This window comes from Clarias gariepinus, chromosome 6 (genome assembly GCF_024256425.1).
Source record: "Clarias gariepinus isolate MV-2021 ecotype Netherlands chromosome 6, CGAR_prim_01v2, whole genome shotgun sequence".
Lineage (NCBI taxonomy): Eukaryota > Metazoa > Chordata > Actinopteri > Siluriformes > Clariidae > Clarias > Clarias gariepinus.
Genome location: NC_071105.1, coordinates 40,878,761 through 40,892,328, shown reverse-complemented (window position 1 = coordinate 40,892,328; position 13,568 = coordinate 40,878,761). Strand labels below are relative to the sequence as shown.

General features: G+C 44.4%; 1 protein-coding gene across 2 annotated transcripts in view; it reads right to left on the bottom strand.

Moving 5' to 3' along the window:
• Positions 1-964: 964 nt before the first annotated feature.
• The window catches only part of myh11a (myosin, heavy chain 11a, smooth muscle), a 30,791-nt gene continuing 18,187 nt past the window's right edge, over positions 965-13,568 (bottom strand). For both annotated transcript variants that reach the window (XM_053499013.1, XM_053499014.1), the window contains 22 exons: positions 13,349-13,457; positions 13,072-13,203; positions 11,136-11,342; positions 10,663-10,800; positions 10,412-10,535; positions 10,146-10,317; positions 9,682-9,894; positions 8,155-8,299; positions 7,297-7,503; positions 7,028-7,132; positions 6,737-6,889; positions 6,322-6,570; positions 6,006-6,218; positions 5,692-5,904; positions 5,442-5,603; positions 4,986-5,114; positions 4,668-4,756; positions 4,402-4,525; positions 3,602-3,810; positions 3,383-3,491; positions 3,020-3,192; positions 965-2,104 (listed from right to left, as the gene is read on the bottom strand). In XM_053499013.1, coding sequence (XP_053354988.1) covers positions 1,969-2,104; positions 3,020-3,192; positions 3,383-3,491; positions 3,602-3,810; positions 4,402-4,525; positions 4,668-4,756; positions 4,986-5,114; positions 5,442-5,603; positions 5,692-5,904; positions 6,006-6,218; positions 6,322-6,570; positions 6,737-6,889; positions 7,028-7,132; positions 7,297-7,503; positions 8,155-8,299; positions 9,682-9,894; positions 10,146-10,317; positions 10,412-10,535; positions 10,663-10,800; positions 11,136-11,342; positions 13,072-13,203; positions 13,349-13,457 — 3,511 coding nt within the window. In that variant the 3' untranslated portion in view covers positions 965-1,968. The remainder of the gene's footprint in view (positions 2,105-3,019; positions 3,193-3,382; positions 3,492-3,601; positions 3,811-4,401; positions 4,526-4,667; positions 4,757-4,985; positions 5,115-5,441; positions 5,604-5,691; positions 5,905-6,005; positions 6,219-6,321; positions 6,571-6,736; positions 6,890-7,027; positions 7,133-7,296; positions 7,504-8,154; positions 8,300-9,681; positions 9,895-10,145; positions 10,318-10,411; positions 10,536-10,662; positions 10,801-11,135; positions 11,343-13,071; positions 13,204-13,348; positions 13,458-13,568) is intronic.

Here is a 13,568-nt window from a genome sequence, read left to right as displayed (position 1 = left end):
ACAAACAAAAAAAGTTACAAATATAACATGCAACAACGAAAAATAACTCTTATTGGTCCGTGGGGCTCAACATATCCGTGAGCTTTATTTCATGTAAACAGGATTTAGCCTGCGCTCCTGTCTGGTTATGATTGGTTGAAATGGTGAGGTCACGTCTAATTGATTAAAGAGCCCGACTGACTCATGTGCACCCCCCCCCCCACACACACACATAATCGCTATCAAATATTATATATGAACATAAATTCATAGGTTTATTATTATTAAATATGATATTATTATTATAATAAACCCTCAGCACGAGACAGCCGTCGAGACCATTAATACAAATTCTTGTATAATGTTTATTTTGTAACACATTTATTTTTCAGGGGTTTGTCATAAAAATATGCAAATAAATATTTATATATATTAAAAATAAATATTTTATAATGATAAATTAAATTTAAAACTAATTTTATTATAAAATAAACAATATAAAATACATAATATTTCTATTTTTTCATATACAACATATTTATTTTCATATTGCTTATTTTATTTTATTGTCTCATGTAATTTGTAAACCATTAACCTATGAATTTATGTTCTAATATAATATTTGATAGCGATTATGTAGGGGGGGCAATCCATGGCAGGGGGGCATTTCAGCGCATAACACATGTTAAAAAAAATAGTTGAGCCGCTCTTTTTCCATTTCTCAACCAATCGAAGGGGTTGTGATCAGTGTTTCTACTGTCGATCATATCGCCTTTTAAACCACGCACGAGCGCGCAATAATCCTAGACAACTCAATCCAGATATACTAATCATCAACAACAGGTGAGCTCGAAGAACCAAATTCTCATCTCAGATGTGTCAAGCGACGTACGAAGAACGGACCCCAGATATAACTTTCACTCGTATATCTCTCTCTCTCTCTCACACACACACACACACACACACACACACACAGAGAGCCAGGTTTTGTTTTTCAAACTCTTTATTTTATTGTGCATGTGCATCACAAAACAGAGGAGTGATCTTCAGAAGCTTAGAGGGCGTTCAGGAGAGCGCAGACAGGAAGTGGGATTAGATTATTCCCGGGAATTTATTCATCTGTGTGTTTTATAATAAACTGATCAGAGGATTAAACACGTCTCAGTGGTTTAGGTTACGTCTATAAACACGTCTCAAAGAGGGGATAAAGTGCAAAAGAATTAGGAGTAAAATACTTGATTTGTGGAAATAACAGATTTATGGGAAATAAAATATTTTACCAGAAAAAATACACATATAGTTCTATCTGTAGGTGTGTAGGTGTGTGTGTGTGTGTGTGTGGAGGTTTGTGTAAATGAGTCTGGAGAGTATTTAAAATGTTTATTAGATAATTTCCTGTCCTGCTGCTGAATTTTCTGGGCACAGTGCATTATGGGTAATCAGACTGAGGATCAGACACTAACCTGCTGCAGTGCATTATGGGAAGTGAACAGCAAGTGGCTTGGGGAAGTTAAGAGACATCTCTAAAAATGTTAGAGATTGTGTAAAGCTGCTTTGCGACAATAACAATTGTTAAAAGCGCTATACAAATAAAATTGAACTGAATTGAAGAGACACAGATCAAAGCGCAGAATAAACCGCTTCAACCTACAGACTCTCTGTTATGCTCATAAAAGCCCAGGATTCATTTGCATAAAATTAGCATGAAAGCTTAATTCGCCCCAGTGTTTTACTGAAAGTTATGATCTACTTAAATTAATAATTAATCTATAATAAAAATTAATCTAAACTCTGAAAACTGAAGTTACTTTAAATATAAAACTTGTTTTAGGCCAAAATTTAAAGGATGAAAGGACATTAAAAAACTTTAAAAAGACTAAATAAGTAAAAGTCAAACTGTCCAATCAAACAGCAGTGCTTATTCGCAGTGAAGCAGTACACGTGTGTGTGTGTGTGTGTGTGTGTGTGTGTGTGTGTGTGTGTGTGTGTTTATTCATTTGATTTGGTGCCGTTGTAGTCGCCCTGAGAGTCGGCATCATCCTCATTAGCATCAGCGTCCATCATGCCCCGCCTACCACCCGTACGCCGCCCACTGCTCGCAAATGATGAAGGCTCATTACCACGCCTGCAAACACACACACACACACACAAACAGGAACAACACATATATTACAAAGCATATATATATATATATATATATATATACAGTGCAACATTGGATTGCAATCATAACTCTTTCCAGAAGCTTGCTCGAATCCCCCCATAAGAAATAAAGGAAGCTTAGACGATCCGTTCCAGAACCCAAAAATATTCATATGAAAATTATTAACACAAAATATAAAAGGAAAATAAAACAAATTAACCTGCACTTTGCCTTTAAAAAGAATCATGACAGACCGGGTTTGGGTTTGTGTGTGTGTGTGTGTGTGTGTGTGTGTGTGTGTGTGTGTGTGAAGGCGAGAGGAGGAGGAAGGAGGCACACAATCTCTAATGACATTCACATGCGAACACACACACACACACACACACTAACGGAACTAGTGCAGTCTGAGCGAGAAAGATCTTTAACAGGATGCTATCTGATCCTATCCTAACGCTTACACTTGTGTACACAGACACGTTAAAGGAAATTTGTGAAAGGACGACTTATACACACACAAAATAAAAGATGCTTTACGCGCACACACGTGGTCACGGTGTTATAGTAAACAATACACGCAGATGTTGACTAAACAAGTGAGAGGCGCGCACTGAGGCTGAGCATGGGAGACGAATACCCACAATGCTCAGCAGCGCACGAGAGAGAAGAACCATTGGCTCAGTTGTGATCATGTGACACTTGGTGTCAAAACAAGAAGCTCATGTCTGACACATGACACTCGATGATATTTGGCACTCGTAAACCAAAACTCGCTCGTTTAAAAGGTCAAAATTTATAACAAAACATTTTCTAATCTTGCGGAACACTCGCAAACCAGGTTACCTGAGGTTCCACTGTATATGTATATATGTGTTATATATTACGTGTGTGTGTGTGTACCTTAGTTTGCTCTTCAATGATGTCACCTCCCTACTCAGTGTGTCGTTCGCCTCCGTCGCCTCCTCTAGCTCCCTCTGCAGTTTGCGGCGAGCGGCAGTGATACGCTGCGACTCCTCCTCCGCTTCCTCCACCTGCCGCTTCAGCTGCTTGACCCTCGAGTTCGCCTTATCAGCCTGCACACACACACACACACACACACACACACACACACACACAGAAGATCAGATAGGATGATGAGTTTGTTACTATATTATTACATCAGTGATTTGAGATCAGGTTCAGAATTTACTGAATAATCTAATAGTGTGCCACAACACCAAGTGTGTGTGTGTGTGTGTGTGTGTGTGTGTGTGTGTGTGTAACCTGGTCTTTGTACTGCTCAGCCTGCTTCCTCTCCTCCTCCACTTGAATCATCAGATCCTTCAGCTTCTTCTCCTTCTGACGCATTGCCTTACCGGTTGCCTGTTTTTCTCTGACACACACACACACACACACACACACACACACATATGTAAACCCTCATTGTGTGTTGGGGGGGTACGTATTTTCGTGTGTATGTGTGTATTTGAGTATAGTACATACCTGTTCTCCTGCTCCAGTTGTTCCTCCAGCTGTGCCACTTTAGCCTCCAAAGCAGTGATGGAGGACTTGAACTTGGACTTCACCTGGTTCTCCATCTCCTGCAGTTTGGCCTTCAGATCTTTGTTCTGTCTCTCCAGCTGCTGACGCGCACTCTCGTTCTTCTGAGAAGTTGTTCTCTCTGTCTGTAGCTCGTTCGTCAGTTGGTCCACCTACAGCATAAAGGAAATAAGGGAGTTGAGATTTTAAAGATACTGGAGTTGTTAGATGTGATGGAGATGTAAGAGATGATGGAGATGTTAGAGGTCATGGAAATGTTAGAGGTGGTGGAGATCATGGAGGTGATGAAGATGTTAGAGATAATGGAGATGTTAAAGGTGATGGAGATCTTAGAGATAATGGAGATGTTAGAGGTGATGAGATGATTGAGGTGTTGGAGATTTTAGAGATGATGGAGATTAGAGATGATGGAAATGTTAGAGATGATAGAAATGTTAGAGATGATGGCCATATTAGAAGTAATGGAGATGTTAGAGATGACGGAGATGATTGAAGTGATGAAGATGTTAGAGGTAAAGGACCTGATGGAGATGATAGAGATGAGAAAGATGTTAGTAGTGATAGAGATATTAGTAGTGATGGAGATGATTGAGGTGATGGAGGTGTTAGAGGTGATGGAGATGATGGAGATGTTAGTGGTGATGGAGATGATTGAAATGATGATTGAAGTGATGGAGATGATAGAGGTAGAGATGATGGAGATGATAGAGGTAAAGGTAATGGAGATGCAGATGGAGTCGCACCTGCTGAGCGCTCTTTCGCATTCTGTCGTTCATCATCTCCATGTTGCTCTGTTCCTCCTCCAGTTCCTCCTCCAGCTGAGCAATCTTGGCCTCCAAACGTCGTTTCTCATCACTCAGAGCAGACCTTCCATGTTAGAACACACACACACACACACACACACACACACACACATCATTTCAATCACAGTGTTGCTAACACAATCATCATGATCAGGATTAAGGTGTTTTCACTGGGAGAGATTTTCTTTAATCGGGTTTATTCTCACTTTCCAGACGTGTTGCTGGCGAGTTCATCTGCAAGTTCATCACGCTCTGCCTCGGCCTGCTTCTTTGCTCTTTCTGCAGCAGCCAAGTCCTGACACACACACACACACACACATACAAAGTTATCTTCAAACCCCCAAACACTCACTTCCGGTTAGATGTACTTAAACCCAGTACTAAGTACTAAATATATGCAGTGTATACAGTGTGTGGTACTGTACAGTGTGTAAAAGTGTGTTGTAGTGTACATGATGTGTGTATTGTGTGTTATAATGTGTATTGTGTAGTAGTGTGTGTGTGTAGCAGTGTGTAGTGTGAACCTCCTGAAGCTGCATAAGCTCCGCCTCTAGGCTCTTGGCCTTCTTCTCGCTCTCTTTAGCTGTGGCGAGAACTTCCTCCCGGGCAGTGCGCGCGTCATCCAGCTCCCTCTGAAAGTCCTTCATCTGAGCCTGAGACATGCAAACACACACCGTCACACACCGTCACACACCGTCACACACCCCAAAGTGCAACAGGATGTGTACCATTACAGCGCTAACTTTAAACCAAAATGTTACACACATTAATCAGGTATATCAGAAACCTCAGTATTAAATCCTCAAGCTTTGTCTTAACACTTTTTATAAGATTTTAAATATATTAGAATCAATTTTAAATGTTATATCTCAGCTGTCTGGTCACCAAAGCGGATTGTTTTGGATTTAACGCCCAAACACAAGATTCATATCGTCTGCTACAGCTGGTAAGTCAGTTGTCTGTCTCTCTCTCTCTCTCACCTGGAGTTTGCGTAGTTGTTTAATGGCCTCGTCTCTGTTCTTGTTGGCTGTATCTATCTGTCCCTCCAAGTCTTTAATGTCTCCCTCCATCTTCTTCTTGGATGCAGACATGGCAGCTCTCTGCTTTCGCTCGTCCTCCAGCTCCGTCTCCAGCTCGCGCACCTGCACAGGTCACACTCTCAGTCATAACGTGTAATGACTTATTTGAATAAGGTTTTAGTTTATTAAGTAACTGTTTATATCAACACACCTGTTTAATAAGCTGTTTCCTCTTCTCCTCTCCCTGCTCGTCTCGTCCCAGCAGGTCTCGCTCGAACTGTGCTTTAAGGGCCTGCATGTTCACCTCCAGGCGCAATTTTGCATCCTCAGCTGCCTGTAGCTCATCCTCCAGCTCCTCCAGCTGTGTCTTCATCTCCTCCACCTGCTGCTCCAGACCCCGCTTAGACTTCTCCAGCTCATGGACCTGAGAAACCACAGATCGTAACATTACTGTTAAAGCCAGAGTGGTGTGTATTCATAACTGAATTTCTGGTGGTGACACAGTGCTACTGCAGTGACACGTACATTCTTGCCCACGTCATCCTTGGAGCTGATCAGGTCCTCCATCTCTGTCCGTAAGGCTTTGTTGGCTCTCTCAAGCTCCTCACGAGCATCCTGTGCCTCCTCCAGTGCCCTCGCCAGGGACAACGCCTTCGTCTCCTTCTCTCGCGCCTCTGCCTCCGCCCGGTCTCGCTCATCTGCGTACTTACATGACACACTCTTCTCCTCCGCAAGCATCTGAACACATGTCAAACATCTCCAGTGCGTTAGTGTGACACACACACACACACACACACACACACACACACACACACACAATCAGACAGTGTGAAAAGGGCACCTGGTCAAACTTCTTCTGCTTCTTTTCCAGATTGGAGACAAGCTGTCTCTGGTTGTCCAGGTCCATAAGAATGTCCTCCAGCTCCTGCTGCAGTCTGTTCTTGGTCTTCTCCAGCTTCTCGTAAGCTGCAGACTTCTCCTCCAGCTGGGTGTTTGATGCTTCCAGGTCTTTCTGCAGGCGTTTCTTACCCTCCTCCAGCAGCTCTACGTTTCCTGTCACCTCATCCAGCTTCTTCTTAAAGTCTGACAGCTGGGACACAGACCACCACAGACAACATGAGACAAGTACTCCCAAACACACTTCTGAGATCTGAGATGACATGCTTCTGCCCTTATTCTGTTTTTTGTCTTATGTCTGCACCTGTATTTGGTACCTGGATGTGTTGCAGTTACCTACACCCTGGTGATGGTCTCACCTGGATATTGAGGGTGGAGACGTGTCTTTCCACGTTCCTCTTGGCTTCAGTTTCCTCCTCCAGCTGCTCTTGTAAGCTGTTCCTCTCATCCTCCATTTGACGCAGTTTCGTGGAGAACTGCAGTTTCTGACGCGTCTCTTCCGCCAGGAGCTCCTACACACACACACACACACATACTGTATATGGTAGCATCTCAATAAAAGAATAAAAATGGAACCCCATCTCCATGCCAGGTATTGCTGCAGTGACAGGAATGTGTGTGTGCGAGTGTGTGTATATTTATAGGTGTACCTGTGTGTCCTGGAGCTGAGAGCTCATGCTGGCAACATCCTTGCTCAGTTTAATATTCTTCCCCTCCGCCTCATTCAGCAGGTTGGTGACGCTCTCCAGCTCCACCTGCAAACACACACCTTCTTACTCCAGAAACCAAACTCACGCACACACACCATGTGTAGTAGTGGGGTCTCTCCTGTGGCTGTTTTTGGTGGGGTGTTCTTTAGCCCTTGCTCTCATTAGTGTATGTATGGACGTGATGGCGGTGGAGTGTTTTCGTGACTCACTGTGATTTTGGACACTCTGTCTCCGAGCTCTGCTTTCTGTTTCTCACTGTCGGTGAAGCGGGACTGCAGGTCTACTAACTGCCCCTCCACCTTCTTCCTCTTGTGCTCCACATCCTGTTTTGCCTGTGAGAGAGAGCGGATCTCCACCGTTAGCTCCGATGTCTCCTTCTCCAAGGTCTGCTTCGCCTTCTCAAGGTTCAGCTTCACCTACACAACACAGAAAACACCACAAGCTTACACAAGCAGGACATTTGAATCGAGGTGATAAGATAAGGGAATGGATCTTAGGACAGCTAAGGAGACATAACCAAGGGGACATGACCAAGGGGACATGACCAAGGCGATGTGACCAAGGAGACATGACTAAAGGGACATGACCAAGGCGACATAACCAAGGGGTCATGACCAAGGGGACATGACCAAGAAGACGTGACCAAGGGGACGTGACCAAGGGGACGTGACCAAGGGGACATGACCAAGGGGACATGAGCAAGGCGACGTGACCAAGGGGTCATGACCAAGGGGACGTGACCAAGGGGACATGACCAAGGGGACATGAGCAAGGCGACGTGACCAAGGGGTCATGACCAAGGAGACATGACCAAGGCGACATGACTAAAGGGACATGACCAAGGCGACATAACCAAGGGGTCATGACCAAGGGGACATGACCAAGGCGACAAGACCAAGGGGACGTGACTAAGGGGACGTGACTAAGGGGACGTGACTAAGGGGACGTGACTAAGGCGACATGACCAAGGGGACATGACCAAGGGAACATAAACAAGTGGACGAGAATGAAAGGATATGAATAAGAGGGTGTGCACTAGGGGACATGTGATGATGCAGGTCTCATACCCTCTTGGACTGTTCCAGCTGTTCTGTGAGCTCCTCCACAGCCTGTGTGTGTTTCTGTCTCATCTCCTGGACCTGGGCCTCGTGGTTTCGGCTCTCCTCCTCTATGGCTCTCTTCAGGAGGGTCACTTCCTGTTCACGTTTCGCCCTGTAGAAAGCACAACACAGGTATGTAGATGAATTGCTCAGTTCTGGGATCTGGTGCATTCTGGGTAACTCAACTCAACTCAACTTAAGACTAAGCTTCATACTTTGGGCTTTTTGCTCAGCTGCACCTAGACTGTGGAATGCTCTTCGGGAGTATCTGAGGACGCCACAGACTGTTGATGCTTTTAAATCTGGTCTTAAAACTTATCTTTTTATCAGAGCTTTTGGGTCAAATTAATTTGTAGCACTTTAGGATTTGATTCAAATATAAAGTGCATTATAAATAAAATGTATTATTATTATAACCAACTTTATTTGTATAGAACCTTAACAACAGGAATGCCCCAAAGTGCTTCACATAAATAATAAAAAAAATATATAAAAATTCACAAATAAAATCACATCACACACATATCTAATCAAACAAAATATATAAAATCAACATCTTACATTGGTTTAAACACCAGATAAAACATGTTTTAAGATGGGACTTAAACACCCTCATTGATGTGGCCTCATGAATATTCACGGGAAGGTCATTCCACAGTTTGGGTGCCGCTACAGAAAACGCCCGATCACCCCTGAGCTTGCATTTGGTTTTAGGGACAGTCAGCAATAGTTTATCTGATGATCTGAGAGACCGGGATGGAGCATAGGACTGAAGCAGATCCAAAAGGTAGGGTTAATTGGTACTGTACCAGGAGCCAATGAAGGGAAACCACAACTGGAGAGATATGTTCTCTTTTACGGGTAGACGTTAAGAGCCGAGCAGCAGAGTTTTGGACTCGCTGTAGTCGATGTAATGCTGCCTGGGAAACCCCGAAATACAAAGCATTACAGTAATCGATGCGAGTGGTGATAAAAGGCGTGGATGACTATTTCAAAATGCTTAAAGGACAAAACAGGTTTAAGTTTTGCCAACTAACTTAGTTGAAAGAAACTGGTCCGAACCACAGCACTGATCTGTTTATCAAATTTAAGGCCATGGTCGAAAATAACACCAAAATTTTACGCTGGGGGTTTAACATACTGCTCCAAGGCTTCTAAATCCAGAGGTGGAACTCTACCCCTGGCACCAGGACCAAACACCAAAATCTCTGTCTTTTTGTCATTAAAATGTTTTAAATTTCGGGCTAACTATGTCTTTATGTCATTCATACAACAGAGGTTCGACAGATTAGCCTTCCTTCTTTAATGGAAGATACAGCTCACAATCATCTGCATAGCAGTGAAAGGAGATGCCATGTTTTCTCAGGATATAGCCAAGCGGCAACAAATACGGTAAGACATATGCTGCTGTGCCTCCCATTAAAAATGCAGACAGTTTATTGTTTAAGAAATAAAGGTATAACGGTAGTGATGTGGTGATGGCCCTGCACTTGCCTGAGCTCCTGCTGCGTAGCCGTGGTGTCCAGCGTGTCCTCCAGCTCAGACTTCAGAGCCTCCAGCTCCTCCCCCAGGTCTCTCTTGGTTTTCTCGGCTTTGTTTCGTGCAGCTCTTTCTGAGTCCAGGTCTTCCTGCAGGTCTGAGATGATGCCCTCCAGCTCACGGATCTTCTTTAATGCATTGTTCTTCTGGCCTGTCTCATCCTCCAGCCTGGAAACACACACAGAAACACACACAAGGATTTTAGGGGGGAGGATAGAGAGTAGGGAAACAGAAGGAGGAAAGCAGAAGTAGGGAATAGGGACTACAGAACAGGGAGTCAGAGATAGGCAGTTGAGAAGAGGAAGAAGAGAAGTGGGAATCGGAAAGAGGCAGTAAGAAGTAGGGAATGAAGTAGGGGAATAGACCATCGGGAACGGGGAGTAGGAAATGAGGTATGGAGTATGGTGAAAGTGTGTCACCGTGCGAGTGCAGCCTGCAGCTCCTCCTCCTTCTTAGCAAGTTGTGCCTTCAGCTCAGCGATCTGTGCCTGCAGGTCTGCGATCTGTTCCTGCATGTCGTTCGACTCAGCATCCAGCTTCCTCTTCAGCTTCTCGAGCTCCTGACGCGTCTTTTCTTCTTTCTTCAATCGCACTACACATCAACAACAAATGCCACAAATTAGCATTAGCATTATTTATTGTTTATTATTTAATATTATCACTGTCGCAGAAGCAGCTCTGCACACCTTCCAGGTCTGAGATCATGGACTCGTGCTTGTTTTTCAGCTTGGTCAGGTTTTTAGATTTTTCCTCTTCTTCAGCCAGATTAGCACTGAAATCGGCAACACGTTCCTCTAACAACTTCCTCTCCTACACACACACACACACACACACACATTCAGTAAGTGAAAATTTCAAAAGATATACACCAAGGGGACTCGGTCCAGGGAGAATGTTGGTGCAAGACTGGGACAGGATCCAGCTGTAAACATCTCACCTTCAGAAGTTTGTTGTTCTGGTCCTCCATCACCAGCACGTCATCCTCTAGTTTCTTGATCTTTCCCTCACAGGTGACCTTCTCCAACTGCAGCTTTTGTCGTGCGTCTTCCTCCTCCTCTAGATGTTCTTCCAGTTCCTGAGTACACCAGAATCATTACCATCACCCATGCACACTAACACACGCTTCCGTTGTTTATCATCATCATTAACACCAAGCACACCCAGCATCAGCCTCTTACAATGCCTAGGGTTAGGGTTAGGGTTAGGAAAATCATAAACACTGACAACTGTGGTAAACAGGTTCTGCTCATGTCCTTTTTGGTGATGAGAGGAGAAGCTCGTTATGAAAGGACACTCGGCTAACTCAGGTGTGATTAATCAGGGTAAAATGGAGCACTGTATCAATACTTATTAAGTGCACTGATGGGGTTTTTCTGCTCATCATCACATCAATGTGTCAGTGCAAAACACCTGGATCTGCTGCTGTATCTTCTTCTTGTCGACCTGCAGGGTGGCGCTCCGCTCCTCCTCCTCCTCCAGCCGTGCCTCCATTTCATGAAGGATCTCCTCCAACTCTTGTTTCTTAGCGGCTAAACGCACTCTCATCTCTTCCGCCTCGGCATAAAGCTCAGTCTCAGCCTGGAGCTGCTCCTGCAGAGCATTCCTCTCCTCCACCAGCTAAAAGGAACATCAAGAACAAACAGAATATATAAAGTACAGTACTATACATACTTCATGAGCACTTCAAATGTGTTTTGAATTAAAAGAATTAAGAACTCTTAATTAAGAGAATTAAGAAGAATTAAGAACTGCAGAGAGTAGATGGAAGAAATCGCAACTTGATGCAGATCTCATCTCTTACCAGACTCTTCTCTCCAAATTCTCATGTGATGTGACCTCTGCCAAAACTACCTTCTTCAGAGAAAAGCTGGAAGCATCTGCACATGATCCTGGCAAACTCCACAACATCTTCTGCTCACTACTCAACCCACCGACTCCTCCTGCCCCTGCCTCTCTGACTGCTGACGATTTTGCCACATTCTACGATGGGAAAATTGCAACAATCCGCCAGTCCTTCGCTCCCAACCAAACTCCTACGGCAGAACCTCAGGACCTTTCCTTCCCTTCCTCAGCAAAATTCTCCAACCTGTCATCTGATGAGATTCAGCAGATCATCTCGTCATCTAACCCCACCATCTGTTCATTAGACCCAATCCCTTCCACAATGCTCCAGGCCATCTCACGAGACCTCCTTCCCTTCACCACAACCATCATCAACCATTCCATATCATCTGGCCATGTTCCTGCTGCTTTTAAGAAGGCAAGGGTTATTCCCATCTTTAAGAAACCCTGCCTGGACCCATCAGAAGTTAACAACTATCACCCGGTATCACTTCTCTCTTTTATTTCCAAAATTTTCGAAAGAACTGTTTATAACCAAATGTCTCTTTATCTCTCACAGAACAACCTTAATGATCCCAACCAATCTGGATTCAAAGTGGCACATTCCACAGAGACTGCCCTTCTGTCAGTCACTGAGAAGCTCCATGCTGCTAGATCTGCTAAACTGTCATCTGTCCTCATCCTCCTGGACCTGTCAGCTGCATTTGACACGGTGAACCACATGATTCTATTATCTATTCTTACAAGCCTTGGAATTTGTGGAACAGCATGACAATGGTTTGCTTCTTACCTAGAAGATAGGTCATATGAGGTAACATGGAGGGGATCTACATCTGCCCCACGTAGACTCTCTACTGGTGTCCCGCAGGGCTCAGTACCTGGTCCTCTTCTGTTCTCCCTCTATACCTGGTCTCTCCTCTGCAACTGATCCAGAATGCAGCAGCATGTCTCGTTTTTAACCTTTCCAAGTTCTCCCACACCACCCCACTCCTCCGCTCCCTGCACTGGCTTTCTGTAACTGCCCGCATCAAACCATGCACTGCACCATGTTCCCTCCGATCCTCCAGCACTGCTCGCCTCATCCCACCATCTCTTAGGGATCGAGGATGACATTCAGGTCATTCAGACCAGACTCTTTTCTGTTCTGGCACATAGGTGGTGAAATGAACTTCCTGTAGATGTCCGTACAGCAGAGACTTTGACTATCTTTAAACGACGACTCAAGACGCATCTGTTTCTCCAGTACTTGGACTAACCTCCCCCCCTCCCCCAAAAAAACCCTCTTCCCAGTTGTGTTGGACTAATGGCACTTAGTTATTAACCTAGTTAACCCAGTGTAAGTATCTATCCAGTGATGTAAACTTTAAAGCACTTTTTGTAAGTCGCTCTGGATAAGAGCGTCTGCCAAACGCCTAAATGTAAATGTAAATGTTTAAATCTTCACCATCCTGAAGACATCAGGTATCTCTGAACATCTCAACTCCAACTGTGTTTAACTCCTCACCTGTGTGTGCTTCAGTGAAATGTCTTTCAGCTCTGTCTCAAACTTCTGCGCTGAGTCTTTGGCTCTCTGAAGCTCCTCCTCTTTCAGACCTAGCTCCTCCTCCTGACGTGTCACCTGGAGTAGAGGCTTGACCTGTAACAGGTAAACCCACATTCACTTATCTCAGGCACACACATATATATACTATACACACTGCTTGTCCTGCAGCAGGTAAACCCACTAAAGTGGTACACTGAAACTGGTTCAGGTCTACAACAAACACACACTGGTGTCTGACCTTAGTGAAGAGTCGCCACCACTGCCAGTTCCTGAGCTTCAGGTAAGCAGCACAGTTCCTCTGGATCACTCGCATCGCTGTGAGCTGCTGCTGACGCTTAGCAAACGCCCTATACACACACACACACACACACACACGCACCCACGCACACGTTTACAGTAAGCCTGACTATATCCCATCTTATAGACACTGTGACTAAGGTGTGTGGACGTGGTTCTCA